Here is a 15,590-nt window from a genome sequence, read left to right as displayed (position 1 = left end):
TTTCACAACAATTCTGGTGTCACATGTCATTATAAGAATAGTTAATTTCATTATTTTGAACTGTAGTAGGATCACAGGTTGTGATTAGCCTTAATGGAGTTTATGATCTAAAGGTATAACTTTTCTAAGCAAAATATAGACATTTTTTAATTACATAAACATGCAGTTAAATAATTTGTAGCATGGAATTTTATTATGATCAAATATGAGCTGCCACATTTGCATAAATGTTTTATAAATTCTGCTTTTAATATTTCTATATAACTTACAAATGCACAATCCAGTTCACTCTCATATAAGCACATCTGTTGTCTTTCAACTGTGATGAGCGTATTATTTATGTTTTTACAAGTGTAGGATGTACAACGATCCTCACTTAAATAGATTTCACCTTCCTTCAAAAAAGAAACAGGAAAATGGATTAATAAGAATTTATACCATTAGATACTGTACTTCTCATTAGTACATAATGTTACAGTGTACAAGTCTACTAAACTTATTTGAGCAGAGCTGGATTAAGGGGCGCTTCATCCTTCTTCTCTTTACCAGGACTTCATCAGGAGGATGAAGTCCTTGTAAAGAGAAGAATTACGAAACGTGTGGAGGCTGTGTGGTACTCCTGCTCTGGGATCCATATGTTTGTGTCTCTTCTTGAGCTTAGAAAAGCTTTTATTGCACTCGCCAAAAATCTGTGCACATTTTATCTTGTACGCTTAACTTATTTTTTGTGTATGTGTGTAATAATGTTTTTTTTAAACATATTGCACTGTATATTTTTTTTCTTTTCCAACTGTATATTATTCACTGCAAAATGAAATCCTGAGAGGATTGTGTAAGCTGAGAACCAGTTATAGGATTTATTATTCATACATACAAACGCTTTCAGCCCAAAGGGTATATAATGGGCTTTAATTTGGGTACGTGTGGATGAATACCTTTTACATGTCACCTTGAAAAATCATATTTAATGCGCTAGGAGGCGCCTTTTGCCACTTCTTTTTACCACAGGAATCTTGCCTTTGGATCGGGTGTTGTGGAGCCACTGGACAATCCAATGAGTGCATATACAGAGAAAATTTCATACAAAGCACCTTGCACGATTGCCGAGTGGATCACAAAAGTTAAGCATTATCTATCTATCTATCTATCTGTGTGTGTATATATATATATATATATAAATATAGGAATTGATGAAAATAAGCGCCCAAGAGTGTGGATTTAAACAACAAGGTGAGTATAACGAAGGTAACAACAGTGGGTATGTTAACACCAGTAAAAACTTATCTGAAAAACCAGAGTAGCTAGATTCAGATGATGCTCCTTTTGATGTTCAATACATGTTAAAAAAGAAGAAGAACGGACATAGTGTGTACTGTTTTTTTGGGGGAATATATCGAAATATACCACTGACACTGTAATTTTAGGCTTAATTAGGGAAATAGCGTATTCCCAAATATGCAGTAAATATAGCCTAGGCAGTGTATATATAAAAAAGATACAGTATTTAATACACAAAAATGACATAAAAGAACATAAAAATACATAAAAACATGAAATAGCTGTATAGCATGCGTACAGAATAAAAGATTATATCGAGCTTATCTGTCCATAAATAGCTGGAGTGCATGCGTACAGAATTCAGGATGATAAAAGGCTTATCTGTCCATTAGAGGAATGTCATCAGGTGGTCCCAACGCGTTTTGTCCGTCATCAGCAGGACTTCATCAAGGGGATAGACAAACAGACTATGCATGCTTCATTTATACCCTCATGGGGCAATTTATAATGACATCACTTCCTGTGATGTCATATAGCTTTAAGCATAAAATTTACCCATTAATTTTTAGTTTGCACTCAAAGGTGACAGTTGAGTGTAATAGTGGAAATAATACAAGAGAATTTGGTGGAAGAACGAGGAGGAGAAGTGACTAAAATAAAGAAGTACGTCCGAAAATTGATATGGAACGCATGTGGAACGCATGGGCGCCCAGCATCCACTACGGACTCCGAGAAATAGAATTATCGGTAAGTAAATTCTTATTTTCTCTATCGTCCTAGTGGATGCTGGGGTTCCTGAAAGGACCATGGGGATTATACCAAAGCTCCCAAACGGGCGGGAGAGTGCGGATGACTCTGCAGCACCGAATGAGAGAACTCCAGGTCCTCCTTAGCCAGGGTATCAAATTTGTAGGATTTTACAAACGTGTTTGCCCCTGACTAAATAGCCGCTCGGCAAAGTTGTAAAGCCGAGACCCCTCGGGCAGCCGCCCAAGATGAGCCCACCTTCCTTGTGGAATGGGCATTTACATATTTTGGCTGTGGCAGGCCTGCCACAGAATGTGCAAGCTGAATTGTATTACACATCCAACTAGCAAAAGTCTGCTTAAAAGCAAGAGCACCCAGTTTGTTGGGTGCATACAGGATAACAGCAAGTCAGTTTTCCTGACTCCAGCCGTCCTGGAACCTATATTTTCAGGGCCCTGACCACATCTAGCAACTTGGAGTCCTCCAAGTCCCTAGTAGGCGCAAGACACCCCAATAAGCTGGTTCAGGTGAAACACTGACACCACCTTAGGGAGAGAACTGGGGACGAGTCCGCAGCTCTGCCCTGTCCGAATGGACAAACAGATATGGGCTTTTTTGAGAAAAAAACCACCAATTTGACACTCGCCTGGTCCAGGCCAGGTCCAAGAGCATGTTCACTTTTCATGTGAGATGCTTCAAATCCACAGATTTGACTGGTTTTAAACCAATGTGTTTTGAGGAATCCCAGAACTACGTTGAGATCCCACAGTGCCACTGGAGGCACAAAAGGGGGTTGTATATGCAATACTCCCTTGACAAACTTCTGGACTTCAGGAACTGAAGCCAATTCTTTCTGGAAGAAAAATCGACAGGGCCGAAATTTGAACCTTAATGGACCCCAATTTGAGGCCCATAGACACTCCTGTTTGCAAGAAATGCAGGAATCGACCGAGTTGAAATTTCTTCGTGGGGCCTTCCTGGCCTCACACCACGCAACATATTTTCGCCACATGTGGTGATAATGTTGTGCGGTCACCTCCTTTCTGGCTTTGACCAGGGTAGGAATGACCTCTTCCTGAATGCCTTTTCCCTTAGGATCCGGCGTTCCACCGCCATGCCGTCAAACGCAGCTGCGGTAAGTCTTGGAACAGACATGGTACTTGCTGAAACAAGTCCCTTCTTAGCGGCAGAGGCCATAAGTCCTCTGTGAGCATCTCTTGAAGTTCCGGGTACCAAGTCCTTCTTGGCCAATCCGGAGCCATGAGTATAGTTCTTACTCCTCTACGTCTTATAATTCTCAGTACCTTAGGTATGAAAAGCAGAGGATGGAACACATACACCGACTGGTACACCCACGGTGTTACCAGAACGTCCACAGCTATTGCCTGAGGGTCTCTTAACCTGGCGCAATACCTGTCCCGTTTTTTGTTCAGACGGGACGCCATCATGTCCACCTTTGGTAATTCCCAACGGTTTACAATTATGTGGAAAACTTCCCCATAAAGTTCCCACTCTGCCGGGTGGAGGTCGTGCCTACTGAGGAAGTCTGCTTCCCAGTTTCCATTCCCGGAATGAAACACTGCTGACAGTGCTATCACATGATTTTCCGCCCAGCGAAAAGTCCTTGCAGTTTTTGCCACTGCCCTCCTGCTTCTTGTGCCGCCCTGTCTATTTACGTGGGCGACTGCCGTGATGTTTTATCCCACTGGATCAATACCGGCTGACCTTGAAGCAGAGGTCTTGCTAAGCTTAGAGCATTATAATTTTACCCTTAGCTATATTTATGTGGAGAAAAATCTCCAGACTTGATCACACTCCCTGGAAATTTTTTCCTTGTGTGACTGCTCCCCAGCCTCTCGGGCTGGCCTCCGTGGTCACCAACATCCAAAACTGAATGCCGAATCTGCGGCCCTCTAGAAGATGAGCACTCTGTAACCACCACAGGAGAGACACCCTTGTCCTTGGATATAGGGTTATCCGCTGATGCATCTGAAGATGCGATCCGGACCATTTGTCCAGCAGATCCCACTGAAAAGTTCTTGCATGAAATCTGCCGACTGGAATTGCTTCGAAGGAAGTCACCATTTTTTTACCATGGCCCTTGTGCAATGATGCACTGATTTTAGGAGGTTCCTGACTAGCTCGGATAACTCCCTGGCTTTCTCTTCCGGGAGAAACACCTTTTTCTGGACTGTGTCCAGAATCATCCCTAAGCACAGGAGACTTGTTGTCGGGATCAGCTGCGATTTTGGAATATTTAGAATCCACCCCTGCTGTTGTAACAGTATCCGAGATAGTGCTACTCCGACCTCCAACTGTTCCCTGGACTTTGCCCTTATCAGGAGATCGTCCAAGTAAGGGATAATTAAGACGCCTTTTCTTCGAAGAAGAACCATCATTTCGGCCATTACCTTGGTAAAGACCCGGGGTGCCGTAGACAATCCAAACGGCAGCGTCTGAAACTGATAGTGACAGTTCTGTACCACGAACCTGAGGTACCCTTAGTGATAAGAGCAAATTTGGGACATGGAGGTAAGCATCCCTGATGTCTCGGGACACCAGATAGTCCCCTTCTTCCCGGTTCGTTATCACTGCTCTGAGTGACTCCATCTTGATTTGAACCTTTGTAAGTGTTCAAATTTTTTTAGATTTAGAATAGGTCTCACCTAGCCTTCGGGCTTCAGTACCACAATATAGTGTGGAATAATACCCCTTTTCTTGTTGTAGGAGGGGTAATTTAATTATCACCTGCTGGGAATACAGCTCGTGAATTTTTTCCCATACTGCCTCCTTGTCGGAGGGAGACCTTGGTAAAGCAGACTTCAGGAGCCTGCGCAGGGGAAACGTCTCGACATTCCAAACTGTACCCCTGGGATACTACTTGTAGGATCCAGGGGTCCTGTACGGTCTCAGCGTCATGCTGAGAGCTTGTCAGAAGCGGTGGAACGCTTCTGTTCCTGGGAATGGGCTGCCTGCTGCAGTCTTCTTCCCTTTCCTCTATCCCTGGGCAGATATGACTCTTATAGGGACGAAAGGACTGAAGCTGAAAAGACGGTGTCTTTTTCTGCAGAGATGTGACTTAGGGTAAAAACGGTGGATTTTCCAGCAGTTGCCGTGGCCACCAGGTCCGATGGACCGACCCCAAATAACTCCTCTTCCTTTATACGGCAATACACCTTTGTGCCGTTTGGAATCTGCATCACCTGACCACTGTCGTGTCCATAAACATCTTCTGGCAGATATGGACATCGCACTTACTCTTGATGCCAGAGTGCAAATATCCCTCTGTGCATCTCGCATATATAGAAATACATCCTTTAAATGCTCTATAGTCAATAAAATACTGTCCCTGTCAAGGGTATCAATATTTTTAGTCAGGGAATCCGACCAAGCCACCCCAGCTCTGCACATCCAGGCTGAGGCGATCGCTGGTCGCAGTATAACACCAGTATGTGTGTATATACTTTTTATGATATTTTTCCAGCCTCCTGTCAGCTGGCTCCTTGAGGACGGCCCTATCTATAGACGGTACCGCCACTTGTTCTGATAAGCGTGTGAGCGCCTTATCCACCCTAAGGGGTGTTTCCCAACGCGCCCTAACTTCTGGCGGGAAAGGGTATACCGCCCATATTTTCTATCAGGGGGAACCCACGCATCATCACACACTTCATTTAATTTATCTGATTCAGGAAAAACTACGGTAGTTTTTTCACATCCCACATAATACCCTCTTTTGTGGTACTTGTAGTATCAGAAATATGTAACACCTCCTTCATTGCCCTTAACGTGTGGCCCTAATAAGGAATACGTTTGTTTATTCACCGTCGACACTGGATTCAGTGTCCCTGTCTGTGTCTGTGTCGACCGACTAAAGTAAACGGGCGTTTTAAAACCCCTGACGGTGTTTTTGAGACGTCTGGACCGGTACTAATTGTTTGTCGGCCGTCTCATGTCGTCAACCGACCTTGGCGCGTGTTGACATTATCACGTAATTCCCTAAATAAGCCATCCATTCCGGTGTCGACTCCCTAGAGAGTGACATCACCATTACAGGCAATTGCTCCGCCTCCTCACCAACATCGTCCTCATACATGTCGACACACACGTACCGACACACAGCACACACACAGGGAATGCTCTGATAGAGGACAGGACCTACTAGCCCTTTGGAGAGACAGAGGGAGAGTTTGCCAGCACACACCAAAAACGCTATAATTATATAGGGACAACCTTATATAAGTGTTTTCCCTTATAGCATCTTTTTTATATATTTCTAACGCCAAATTAGTGCCCCCCCTCTCTGTTTTAACCCTGTTTCTGTAGTGCAGTGCAGGGGAGAGCCTGGGAGCCTTCCCTCCAGCCTTTCTGTGAGGGAAAATGGCGCTGTGTGCTGAGGAGATAGGCCCCGCCCCTTTTTCGGCGGCCTCGTCTCCCGCTCTTAACGGATTCTGGCAGGGGTTAAATATCTCCATATAGCCCCCGGAGGCTATATGTGAGGTATTTTTAGCCAAAAAAGGTTTTCATTTGCCTCCCAGGGCACCCCCCTCCCAGCGCCCTGCACCCTCAGTGACTGCCGTGTGAAGTGTGCTGAGAGGAAAATGGCGCACAGCTGCAGTGCTGTGCGCTACCTTAAGAAGACTGAGGAGTCTTCTGCCGCCGATTCTGGACCTCTTCTCGTTTCAGCATCTGCAAGGGGGCCGGCGGCGAGGCTCCGGTGACCATCCAGGCTGTACCTGTGATCGTCCCTCTGGAGCTAATGTCCAGTAGCCAAAGAAGCCAATCCATCCTGCACGCAGGTGAGTTCACTTCTTCTCCCCTAAGTCCCTCGTTGCAGTGATCCTGTTGCCAGCAGGACTCACTGTAAAATAAAAAACCTAAGCTAAACTTTTCTAAGCAGCTCAGGAGAGCCACCTAGATTGCACCCTTCTCGGCCGGGCACAAAAATCTAACTGAGGCTTGGAGGAGGGTCATAGGGGGAGGAGCCAGTGCACACCACCTGATCCTAAAGCTTTACTTTTTGTGCCCTGTCTCCTGCGGAGCCGCTATTCTCCATGGTCCTTTCAGGAACCCCAGCATCCACTAGGACGATAGAGAAATATATATATATATATATATATAATACATTATGTAGTAGATAATATATTCAAACTATCCCATCCCAATAGTTCAAATTGTACAGCGTGTGTCATTGTATATTTATATTATGATTTTCATTTTAGACCTTAGAGCCCCCCTGTTTTAAGTACCCCGGGCACCCCGAATCCTTAATCCAGCTCTGCATTGGAGGCAGGGATTATCTGTTTGCCACATGATGGCCGCTGCTCTGTACACTAGAGATAAGTGACATCATTGTGGTACTAAATATGGTTTCATACATAAAAATGTCTGTCTCCCTGGAGCTGATGTACAGATGAACAAAATTTCCATAAAAAAGTAGGTGTAAATGGTGTCATGAAAATAATATGCAATCTGTTTAGCATGCAAAGACAGGTATATTACGATACATGGAAAGCTGTATAGCATAGAAGGGTATGTTACATTTAAAACAAAAACAACAAAAAAATATAAACAATAACAGTATAAAGTTTCTATCCCCACAATGTGCATACACAAAGTTATTATAAAAATAATTTGAGAATATAAAAGAGGGAAGGGGGGGGGGGGGGGGGTTTAGAGAGATCAATTGAATTGATCACCCGCGATATTATTTCATTCTATAGTGTCATTAAGGTCATTAGGATACAGGGTCTTGGCAAAATAGCTAGAAAGCTGTATACTGAAAAAGAGACAACCTAATGGAATTTCTGCTTTGCATGGCTTCTTGTTTTGTATATGCTTTTTTTCTCTTACTGCATTGATATACTATATATATATATATATATATATATATATAACAAATACAAGCAATATCCTTATCTTGCGCACAGACAAAAGCAGCACTACAGGAAATACCTCTGTTGTAAGGTCTCAAATAAACATAGAACAAACAGAATTCCTAAGTGTGCTATATTCCTTGAATATTTATTCTTCAAATCTTCCAAACAATGGACCCAATGGGTGTAGACTGTAGGTTGGAAAAGAGATTATTCACACGGTATCCTGTAACAGATATCCCCTCACCAGAAAATCACCCAGACAAAAGGCCATAAAGGCCAATTGGTACTAATTATTGGTTTATTGACACAATTTTTAACATACACATTAAAATTGTTGTACAGAAATAAAATTTGTATATCAGTGAGAGAAGTCCAGACCATGTGAATAATCTCTTTAAGAATTCTCCAACCTACAGTGTGTACCCATTGGGTGCATTGTTTGGAAGATTTAAAGAATACACATTCAAGGAATATAACGCACTTAGGAATTCTGTTTGATATAGATATATACATATATACACACATGTGACTCTGTGAATATATTGTAAGTACAGGAAACATATAAAGGTCCTGAAAAATTGTATTAATATGTTTTTTTACGATTGTTTTTATGAATTGGTTTTATAATCACTTTGTACTGTATATGCACATTGTGGAGATAGAAACTTTTCTGGTAATTTTAGGGAGAAGAGTAATTCCATTTACTGAGAGCTGCAGATAATCAGTTAAATGAGCATTCAATCAGAGCCAGGTATAAAAATCTTGTTTTGTGAAATGAAAAGCATATGATTTGCCAACATTACTTAAAGCATGTCATGTTGTATAGATTTGGATACAATGATGACTGCCATGGTACAGTATTTATGTTTTGTTTTTTAAATGCTACATACAGTTGTGTCCTCATGCATCATTGCTGCAGTCCTAACAAACAGCCACTTTCAGCTTAAGGTAGGGGGAGGGGGGCAAAGCGGAAGAGTACCCCAGGCCCCCTTCTTTTAGGGAGCCCCTGGCTGGAGTCACTAAGACCCAGCCTGTGCCACCAGAAGCAGCTTTCTGAGTCCCAGCAGTGACATGGGGCAGTGGGGCAGTTGCTGAGGGTGACATGGTCCCCCTTTTTAGGCTGCTAGTGGGGACCAATGTCCTCCTTTGATGTTATGTCCTTGGCCCCCACATCTCATCCAACCTCTCCTGCCTTACACAGATCATACCCCCTGTGGAGGGTGCAGCAGAAGAGGAAGTGGAAGCAGGAGGAAGGTAGGAGGCAGATTGACAAGAGTAGAGGGCCCCCTATTTTAGGTGCCCTGAGCCCCCTGAAGGCTTCATCCAGTTGTGCCTCTCTGTGTGCCATTGTCCAGTGAGACTCTGCTAGCATTGGGAGTCTTTTATATCTTTTTTGCCGAAAATGCATCTTAGTAACAATACAATGCAACTACAGATGTGTCCTTATGCATCTTTGCATGTGATGCAAATGCATCGCAGGCAAAGAATCCCGGCATAGTGTGGAGTTCATGGGTGTGTGCATACGCACACTTCCACGAATTCTTTCTAACAACTGATGTGAGATCTCAGGCAGTAGGATTAGAACACTCCTGCTGCCTGCCACAGGGAGGGGGACCAAGAAGCACAGTGTAGGCATGGGCAGCGGGCTGTCATACTCTCGCTACCCGTAGTTATAAGTGTCTCTGCTCAGCAGCAATAGCGTATGCACGCACCCGCGATTAGTGCCACATCAAAGGGTTGGCAGCAGTGTACATCCCTGTGATGCGTACGCATCGCGGGAATGCCATTGTGCATTTCTGGACAAAGATGTGTGAGGACACATCTGTAGGATGCACAAGAAGACTGTACTGATCAAACTGATATACAAAACATATTTGTGTGTGACTGTGTGCGACTGTGTCTCTGAATCTGCATAGGAGGTGCTACAATGCAGCGGCCATGGCTTTATTCCATGTGAAGTTCCATTGTGCTTCATATGCAGACCCAGTCACATACAGATATACAAGTACCATATATCAAATTAAGCAGTCTTCTGATGCATCCTATTTAAATCACATTGTGACTAAGATGTATTTTCAACAAAAAATGATGTATCAGGACACATCTGTAATTCAAAAGAAAAATAAGTGTCCCCCACCACAATTTGTGCCAGGACTAATGCTGCTAATCCTAAACTGGCATCAGCAATATTGGGAAGACAAAAAGTCCATACAAAATGCTGATCTCAGCAATAGAATATGCCAGTCAGAAAAACCTGCAACACTGAGGCTCCCTGCAAAAATAGCCACCAGTCTTAGGCCATTCATCATGGGGCATTGGGAAGCAAAAAGAAAAAAAGTAAGCCCTTTAAAAAAAGAAATAAAAACACCTGTGCTCTTGCCCCGCCCCTACTTGGGGATATACTGTAGTTGCCCATTTAAGTGCAGAAAAGCACAACATGGAGATACGTCTAAAGCTGGGCATACACTATACAATTATCTGGCAGAAAATCTGCCAGATCTGGCTGGTTGGAATGAAAATCTGGTAATGGATAAGTTCAAATGACAATCGACCATTTGCTCCCAAACACTGGAAATCCATCCGTGATTTAACCAATTCGTAAGATTGACAGTTTTTGTCCATTTTCCAGTGTTTGGTAGCATACGAACGATCCTCATTTGCTCTCATTCATTACCAAATTTTAATTCCAACCAGCCAGATCTGGCAGATTATCTGTCAGATAATTGTATAGTGTATGCCCAGTTTAAGTCTACATACAAATTAACATGTATGCACTTTTACTGCACACGGGCAGCTCTCTTAATTTCATTTTGCACTTTGAAGTAGGATTTATGCCCAACTTTGCATCAGTCCCTCTGTGTGCATGCAACTAACTATAATAGAACAACAACAAAAAAACATTGCAGTGTACCTTCAGGACTTCCTTGTCACCACTTGGAGTTACATATACACAAGATGTTTGGTTGCAATATCCACAGCATTGGTCAGTAGTTGGCACATATTCATAACCCTGTACAGAAAACATATAATTATAATAGTGTTAGTCAAGCTTAAACTTTAGAGAAACAGTTACAAATGAAAACATTTTTTAATAGGTTATTTGATTATGATGGAGAAGCAGAAAGCTGATGAGACTGTCTCGTTCATTACTAATTCATCCATCACTATGTTTGTAGGCTATACACCATTTTGTTTCACTTTTTCCCCATTTCCTAAATATTGGAACCACGATATTGAACACTGTTGCTGAGCAACCACTACAGGACAACAGTGCTAAGATTGGCCACCTCCTACCTTTGTCATTTATAAGGTTTATAAGGTTTTTTTTCTACCAAACACCTACACAACTATACAATGGTAAACACAATTTTGTTTTACTTTCCTTTCATTTTATAACCACATTGCCGGGAGAACATTATATTACTTTTACACATGAATAAAACTAAGAAAGCGCCAGGACAAAGCACCCTGTACAATATTCCAGCTACCTTCAAAACATATGTGAATTCCCCTTATTATGAACCTATTGAAGACATCTCCCATCATCTAGGTGGATGATACTCTGACCTTCCTCAGCACATTTGCAGAACATTGTAACCACATGAGAATAGCATTACAGATTATATATACTGTGTGTGTGTGTGTGTGTGTGTGTGTGTGTGTGTGTGTGTGTGTGTGTGTGTGTATATATATATATATATATATATATATATATTACTTGTCAAGATGGAGACTAATTCTGTCCTGTCAGCCAGTCTAGAGAGAGCTTCCTGTGACACTGAGCAAGTTTAGTGACCAAGTTTTGGAGGACCTTGCTGGGAAAATCATACCATTACTGATATAGGGGTATATTCAATAAGTGTCGGAAGCTGACGTCTTGTCGGAAAGACGGCAGCTTCCGACAGATTTTGGTTGGAAGGAGTTCCGACCTATTCAATAGGGGGCCGTTTTTTCCGATAAATCGGTAATTCGCAGCTTGTCAGAATACACGGGGATCGGCGGCTTTTAAAAAAGTCGGATTGACACTGTCGGGAACAGGTCAAACCTGTCGGGTTTAGCCCGGCATTGTATAGAGTACTGTTGGGTCCTTTCTGTCGGAAAGGACCAGACAGCAATTGAATATACCCCTAAGTATACCATCCCTAGTAGAATAGAAATATGGGACAACCTAACCAATCTATTCAATGTTTTATGGGTTATGTGGTCTGCATTCTCTGCAATACAATATGTCTTCCTGTCCATTCTCCTCTGTCTCATTAATAAGGCTTTTTTCACCCACAGAACCGCCGCTGGCTGGATGGTTTTTGTTTTACACAACCTTCTCTACCAAATACAGAGAACATTGTGCATGAATAACAGTTATTGCAATTCTCAAACCAATCTGTCTGACACCAACAATGATTTCTATGGACAAAGGGGGTCATTCTAAGTTGATCGCACATAGCAACTTTTTGCTACCCGTGCGATCAACTAGACGGCGCCTATGGGGGAGGGTTTTTTTTTGCATAGCAAGGCTTGTGCAGCCGAGCTATGCAAAAACAATTTGTGCAGTTTCTGAGTAGCTCTGGAGTCACTTACCCGCTGTGATGTCTTCAGCCTGTCAGGTCCCGAAATTTGCGTCAGACATCCGCCCTGCAAACACTTGGACACCCCTGCGCTCGCAGCACCACTCTCAGAAAACGGTCAGTTGGTTCCCCGGAACACCTTCCACCTTTCAATCTACTTGCAATGGTGGCAGCGTTCGCTTTCTTCGTTCTTCTATGGGCAATGACGCAGCTGCGCATTGCGGCCGCCGTACATGCACAGAACCGACCCGTTCGCACTGCTGTGAAAAACAGCAGCGTGCGAACGAGTCGTAATGACCCCCAAAGTAGCTGTATTTAGATCACACATCTTCCCTGTTCTAGTGTCTTTTTAATGTAGGAATTATAAGGCACCATCCTTTTATTTTTGTTTTTACAAGTTTATCACACCTGGCAGAACAGCAAGTGCCTTGGAAGGATGCCATGTTAGTTTTAGTTAAAGTAATTTCATCCAGAGCTTGCTACAGTATAAATGCATGGTCTTGGCTGGAAATGTATACTGTAATGAATTAATTTTGTATTTCATTTACAAAGTGGATGTGTTGCACACTATTGGTTATTTTAACATGCATTAAAGTTGCACTTATGCTACTTTCTACCTGAAATACGTTTTTAGCACTCAAATATATCTCATAGTTATGCTCCAAAAATCATAATAATAGCCCCACTTGCCCACCAGTTTTTAAAACTCAGCACAAAATAACAAAATAAGATGTACTCACAGATTCTGGTATAGCATTGCACAAATGTCCATGCATGAATAAGAATGGAATTAAGCACTACAGTACATCCAACATACAGATGTACAGATATATTGTGCAATACACCTACAGTAGGCTCCTTGTAGACTCAGTGTTTTTTGGGCCTTGGATTGCATGATTCAATGTTTTATAAACAGTGAGTGGCTTGTGCACTATGAAAGTATAACATTTCTAAATTTTTCAAAACTCTTTCCCCTTTGGAGGGAGTGTGTAAGAACTAGGCCCAGGATTTTAGGATCTAAAAAACTAAAATTAGGCGTTTTCAATCCACGTTTTAGGATTTTATAGGTTTTAAAAATAAAAGTTTAGGAATTTATACGTTGTATGAAAATAAAACCATGCAACATAGCATTATGTTTGAAACACTGTGCCTTTATTACAGATGTGTCCTGCTATCAGACCTCCCAACTGTCCTGATCTCCGCAGGACTGTCCCATTTTATTGGGAGAATAGCCGATGTGCGCATGTGCACAGCGTCTATTCATGGGAGATCGAGGGACTGGGCAGAGGCATTTTAAAAGAAGAGAAGGCCCACATGCAGCCTCCATTGCTGGCCTCCTCCTCTCCAGCAGTGAGTAGACTCTGGCTTTATGCGCCTTGTTCCCGGGGACATCTCCAGTGCACATGTGCAAATCACTCAGAAATGGCTGCGGTGGCCATATTGCAAGTGATCTGTGTCTGCAGTGCAGGGCCACCGACGCAGGACTCCAGAGGGGTAAGTATAATATATGGGTGCGGGGCGTGCGGTGTGGGCCCCCCTGGACCCAGAGGCCCATGTGCACCGCAGACCTTACACCCATTATAGAAATTCCTATGGAGCTGGGGTCATGGCCAGCAGCTCACAGAGTGCTTGACATGGCCCCACAATGACAGACAGGAAGCGAGGCTCGCAACAGCGGCATTCCTGTGAAGCCACACCTCATTTTGCAGTGGCCATGCATAAAACATAAAAAGAAACTGAAATGTTTAGTGTACTGGGAAAGGATTAGAATAGGTAAGAAGAACCTAAGAATCCTGGGTGGTCATACTGAGTTGATCGCATGTAGAAACTTTGTGCTGCTCGTGCGATCAACTAGACGCCGCCTATGGGGGAGTGTATTTTAGCATAGCAGGGCTGCGATCGCTTGTGCAGCCCTGCTATGATAAAAAAGTTTCCTGCAAAACAAGACCAGGGTCAGACCTACTTACCCTGTGCGACTGATCCAGCGACGAAGGTCCCGGGATTGACTTCAGTCGTCCGCCCTCCAAATGCCCGGACACGCATGTGTTCACCTCACCACGCCTGGAAAACGGTGAGTAGATACCCCGGAATGCCTCCCCGCCGTCAATCTTCTAGCGATCGCCGCTGCGATCGCTTTCATCGCTGCCCGGCGACGACCGTCACCAGGCAACAACACGCATGCGCACTGCGGCCACCACGCAGCCGCAGTCCTGACCCGTTCACACCACAGCAAAGAACCGCTGTGTGCGGATGGGTCAGAATGACCCCCCTGGGCTTAGTAAAAACTCAGTCTTTGCTGTATATAGAAATGTGCTGGACAGCTTGACAGTCAGGCTGCATACTGATCTGTACATTCTCCTGGGCGATCTGTACATTCTCCTGGGCAGCTGCCTTTCTTCATCTCCTCTGGTTTACTAGCATTTGCAAGACAGGGATGCTTCAAGAAGAAAGATTCTTGCAGTATACAGTCTGAATTTCAAGCCGAGTCACCACATTGGTATGCACTACATGCTGTTATCAGTGCTCACATGACCGACAATAGCATCACAACACTGAAAGATCCTGACATCGGAAGGGGGTAAGTATTTCTACCCCCCTTTTGTCTACCTGATAATGTTATGATCTGGCAGTACTACATTTTCCAAGTGAAAAATCTATACAGTGCATTTTATATGCATAAACAGTTCATCTGTAGCGGTGAAGTCATTGTTAGTAAAACATTCGTTTTCATTATTATCACATCACATTTTGACATTAGCATAATGTGGATATCAATTGTGCTTTTAATATTTCCATTTAACTTACAATTTCACAATCCTTTTGACTGGTATATAAGCAGGTCTGATGATTTTCAACTGTGATAAATTCACCGTTTATGTCTTTACAAGTGTAGGATGTACACTTATCATCACTAATATAGGTTTCACCTTCCTTCAGTTGAGAAACAAGAGAAGAGATTAGCATCAATTTCTACCATTAGCTAGCTCTGATTAGAACAGTATGTTACTGTGTACACGTCTACACTCACTGGAGGCTATATGTGTTTAAGTTTTGAACAACCAGTTTCTTCTCTAGCACTGACAAAAGGGTCAGATGTGTTATATTTGTTTGGAGGTGAGTCTTG

General features: G+C 43.0%; 1 protein-coding gene and 1 long non-coding RNA gene across 2 annotated transcripts in view; one reads left to right on the top strand and one right to left on the bottom strand.

Moving 5' to 3' along the window:
• LOC134969047 (kielin/chordin-like protein) overlaps positions 1–15,590 on the bottom strand; it is a 213,670-nt gene that overhangs the window by 55,466 nt on the left and 142,614 nt on the right. Inside the window, exons 16-18 of the mRNA XM_063944754.1 lie at positions 15,272–15,397; positions 10,813–10,911; positions 270–395 (exon numbers count right to left, since the gene is read on the bottom strand). Coding sequence (XP_063800824.1) covers positions 270–395; positions 10,813–10,911; positions 15,272–15,397 — 351 coding nt within the window. The remainder of the gene's footprint in view (positions 1–269; positions 396–10,812; positions 10,912–15,271; positions 15,398–15,590) is intronic.
• LOC134969049 (uncharacterized) overlaps positions 14,841–15,590 on the top strand; it is a 65,590-nt gene continuing 64,840 nt past the window's right edge. The window contains exon 1 of the long non-coding RNA XR_010189387.1: positions 14,841–15,044. This is a non-coding gene — a long non-coding RNA (uncharacterized LOC134969049). The remainder of the gene's footprint in view (positions 15,045–15,590) is intronic.

This window comes from Pseudophryne corroboree, chromosome 11, assembly GCF_028390025.1.
Source record: "Pseudophryne corroboree isolate aPseCor3 chromosome 11, aPseCor3.hap2, whole genome shotgun sequence".
Classification (NCBI taxonomy): Eukaryota; Metazoa; Chordata; class Amphibia; order Anura; family Myobatrachidae; genus Pseudophryne; species Pseudophryne corroboree.
The sequence above is the reverse complement of the archived record's forward strand: the minus strand, read 5'-3'. Positions and strand labels throughout refer to the sequence as shown.